Raw genomic sequence first — 4374 nt, 5'->3', positions numbered from 1 at the left:
TTATCTAGTTAATATGTCATGTTTTTTTTTTATATTTAAGATCAAAAGGTGTATGCATTTTGTTCTAGGATAAAATAAACAAGAGAACAAAAAAATTGTAAACTTCGATTCTTCATCCGAAAACAAATTATCACATGCTACACCACAATATAGTACTCGAGAGAATAACAATCATCAAGCAGGTGATGAAAATAATATCATCACACAATGTAGATGCCACCGCCCTTAAGACATTGAAACATTCATATCTTTGAAATGAAGAATGACTTCCCCGGGCTGTATTAACTATTAAGCATACAATAAATAACCAAACGAAGTTAATAATACATCACACAATGTAGATGCCACCGCCCTTAAGACATTGAAACATTCATATCTTTGAAATGAAGAATGACTTCCCCGGGCTGTATTAACTATTAAGCATACAATAAATAACCAAACGAAGTTAATAATACATAATTGATGAATGTAAAAACAAAGGACTAAGTCTTGGTACCATAAAATTCAAGGAATATCTAGGACTTTTTTTGGCAATGGAGGTTAGAATGCTTCATTCTATTATTCAAAAACTCCGATGAAAAGAGTATAAACAGATGCTTAATCGGAATCCTCATACACTTCTCCATCATCAGATAACTCATCAAACGATCTGATATCGAGCTGGTAGCGAAGGGTACCTCCAATACCACCAAACCCTCTGCAAAATTGTGATCCTTCTTGAGATTTGTTGGTCACGAATTCCAGCGAGCAACCAAATTTTTTGTACTCGCTTGCAAACCACTCAAGCAAGGGCATCTTCTCCTGAACCTCTAACTCTGCAGAGGTGGCTGAATCTCTGAAGTTGCTCTGATTAGCCTCTTGGTACTTGTTCAAGTGCTTTATGACAATCTCGCCAGTAGAACTATTTTTCAGTACATATCTATTAATATCCAAATTTTCCCACACAATAAGTGTTTCCACAGCACCCATCTCCAATGCCTTCAACGTGTCTTCAACTCCAAAGACGTATTTCCCAGTGTCCTGGCTGATCTCTTCGAAGTATTTTCCGATCAAGCGTTTCTCCTGAATGAACTTTACATTAGATAACATCTCCGCCGATAACTCAATAGCTTGGTTAAAGCCATTTTCCCCACCATAGGAAACATCAACCACATTCAATATTTTTGCTTGCAAACGAGGATCAAACATATCTGACTGGCTCAGCTCAGTCTTGAAGTCAGCTGAACCAGCAAGTATAAGTCCAGAAACATTAGGTTGACTCGTAGCAGGATTGATGAAAAACTGAGTAGCAAGTTCTGCAGTCTTCCTTACATAGTTGTGCCACTTTTCCATGCGAAGACGAGCAAAACGCAATGCTGACTGCCCTCCTCGGCCATGCTTCTTTGGGAGATCAACAGTAAATTTATGAAGCACCTCACGAGTGTTTCCGGTCAATGTCCCAAAAAGGGTGCCGTTTCCATCCATAATAATAAAACCAAACTTGTCATCCGATTCTAAAAGTTCATTTAGAGCTTCTGTGTGAAACTTGTTGTCACAGAGGTAAAGTGATGCATTGATAGGCTTGAAAGGTTCGAAATCAATTGTCACCTTTTTTTCCTTGCCATCTTCAGTGATAATGGTGCCAGTATAAAGAACCAAACCATTTGGAGGAACCTTATTATACAGTCTCAACCTCTGTTGAGTAGAAGTAATGGCACCCAACACTGCCGGTTCACCCTGCTTTTGATATTTGAAGCAGTTCCAAACTCATCTCCCAGCATCTTATTGCCCAGAGGCTCTTCGCTATGCGAAGGTATGGGGGAGGGATGTTGTACGCAGCCTTACCCTTGCATATGCAAAGAGGCTGTTTCCGGATTCGAACCCATGACCAACAAGTCACCAAGGCGCAGCTTTACCGCTGCACCAGGGCTCGCCCTCACTCAAAAGCACTTACAAAATCAAAAATATTTTAATACATTTGCACTGTATTATTGAACAATATCAATACAATTATGAAGGAATATTATGTATATCTGCTACATATGCACATGCATGTATAGAGATAAAGGCCGAGAGAATCAAACACCGGTAAATTACAGACTCAACAATAAGTCATTAGCAGCGAAGAACTAAAGTTATGAGGATGATAGTACAGTTACTAGAACAGTAGTGTCTCAACCCCAGATCAAACAGAACTCTAGGCTCAAGGTGCGATATAAAAAATGAATGTCTAGCTAAAGCTTACAATCAAAATAACTTCTTATCATTCATGCTAAAGGTCCTAACCTATGCAGCAGTGTACGATAGTGACAACTTACAACCAAAAATATCTAGCTAAAGCTTACACATTATAATTTATAAATGGTGTACAACATCATAGCTTGAAGAACAATTAGATAAGTCGCTGTATTGTACTAAACACCCTGGTATGTGGTACCCATACAAATGGAATAATATTCTTCCCACACTTAATAAACAATCACAGAACTGGATCCAAGGAGGGTAAGTAGGGGCATTGCCCCCTCCCTTAAGATCCTTTATGTATATATGAAAAAAAAAAGAAAAATTAAAATTAAAAACATACTAATAAAAGAAAATGTAAACATTAAATTATATATGCTTAGTTTTCTTCCAGTAGTAAATTATATATCTAGTTTTGCACATAAAATCAATAATAAACATTTTTGTTAAACTTATTATTTATTATAAGTTAGATATTTAAATAATTATGTAAAAAAAATTGATCCCTCTTTAATACATTCCTGGATCCGTCCATGAACATAACATAGTAATACCTGAAAGCTAACATGCTTTATAACTGGTAAAGGAAACAAAAATTACAACAACAAAAAAACAGTGGTCCCACAAGTAGCAAACACATGAATAAAACATGCAACAGACAGAGTAGGCGGGTAAAAAATTTGAACCCAAAAACAAGAAAACATATTGCACAAACAGCAATCCATAAGTAGATAGCCACTTTTATTGAACCCTTTAAAAAAAGTTAACTGCAAGCAAAGAAATTTGATGAGTATTGGTGTCAAAGCCTGAAGCCCATGAACTCCATCTCAATCTATCAAAGTTCATGTTTTTTCCTCCTTCCTTCTCCATTTTCTTTCAAAAGACCCAAAATTAGTTAGACCATCTTCAGTATTTTCATTCTCCTCAGTTAACAAAATAAAAATAAAATAAAAAAGGGGTCAAATTTTCTAGTCAAAGCAGGGTATAAATTCAAGTCAAACTGCAACCCCAGATGCAAATGCTTCCACTGCTACCACTAACAACGGTACCCATAAACAAAACAAATCAAAGGAGCAAACTTTGCTTTTAAAAAAACAAAAGATTGAGGTGAAGCAAATATGATAACAAATAAAAGGAACAGTTATTATAGTTGAAAGACTGAGGTGAAGTGTATGTACTCACCTCTGTGTATGTTTGGGGTGAAAGAATGAGACTCTCTCACACGGCCGAGGGTTTTCGCGTGAGCTTCTGTAGCAAAGATGGTGGAGAGGAACGAGAAATTTTCTATTGGATTTGGGATTTGGGATTTGAGATTTGAGAAAGATTAGAGTATTATTAGTCTTTGTTTTGTTTAAAGATAGATTAGAGTCTTATTAGTCTTTGGCTCTTTGTTTTGCTAAATAAGCTAATAATAAACACTTTCATTTTCCATTCTTTTAATCACAGTTTGGAATGTAGCAGGTGAAAAAAATTTATGATGAGACAGGTGTAAATGAAAGGGGTCACAAATGATTTATGCAAATGATCAATGATCAAAATAAGAGATAAAGCATAGTTATAATATAATTTAAATGATGAACGTGATAAAATGAAGATAAAAGTACGTGAGATAAGGATTGAAGGCAAAGAGATAAGATAAGGATTACGTTAATAGTTTACATGTAGAAATTTAATTGAAAATTTAAAAATATTTTTAATGATTAAAATGATAGTAAATGGTTTAATTGAGAATAAAATACTAATAAGTGATTAATTTCAGAAATTAAATAGAAAAATAAATCTTTAACATGTAAATGACACAAGAATAACACATGTCAAAACAGTAATGGATTTAATTTAATGATATGATTAAATTATTGTATTTTTACACTTTTAAGGATTATTTCATAATTTTTTATTTTTCAGGGACTAAATTATCCGTGTTTCATACTTTCAGCTATCAAAATAAGTATTCACTCTTTTTTTAATTGAATTCTTAAATTTGTATTATTTTTAGTTGGATTGTATACTACCACCAAAAATTAATCACATGAACATAATTAGTTCTTGAATATAATATTGTCACGTATTCTCATTTTTTTAGGTTAACATTCTCACATTAAAAAAAAAAGGTTAACATTCTCACTCAATTGTAAGAAGAAAAAATAGTCCCAA

General features: G+C 34.1%; 1 protein-coding gene across 1 annotated transcript; it reads right to left on the bottom strand.

Moving 5' to 3' along the window:
* Window positions 1-210: 210 nt before the first annotated feature.
* On the bottom strand, window positions 211-3691 carry LOC106796341 (eukaryotic peptide chain release factor subunit 1-3). The gene is given in 2 exon segments (XM_014768453.3): window positions 211-1703; window positions 1706-3691. Coding segments are annotated over 2 exon segments (1161 nt in total). The 5' UTR covers window positions 1761-3691; the 3' UTR covers window positions 211-597.
* Between the last annotated feature and the right edge of the window lie 683 nt (window positions 3692-4374).

The sequence above is a fragment of the Glycine max genome, chromosome 16, assembly GCF_000004515.6.
Source record: "Glycine max cultivar Williams 82 chromosome 16, Glycine_max_v4.0, whole genome shotgun sequence".
NCBI classification, from domain to species: Eukaryota; Viridiplantae; Streptophyta; class Magnoliopsida; order Fabales; family Fabaceae; genus Glycine; species Glycine max.
This window is presented reverse-complemented; position numbering and strand designations above follow the sequence as displayed.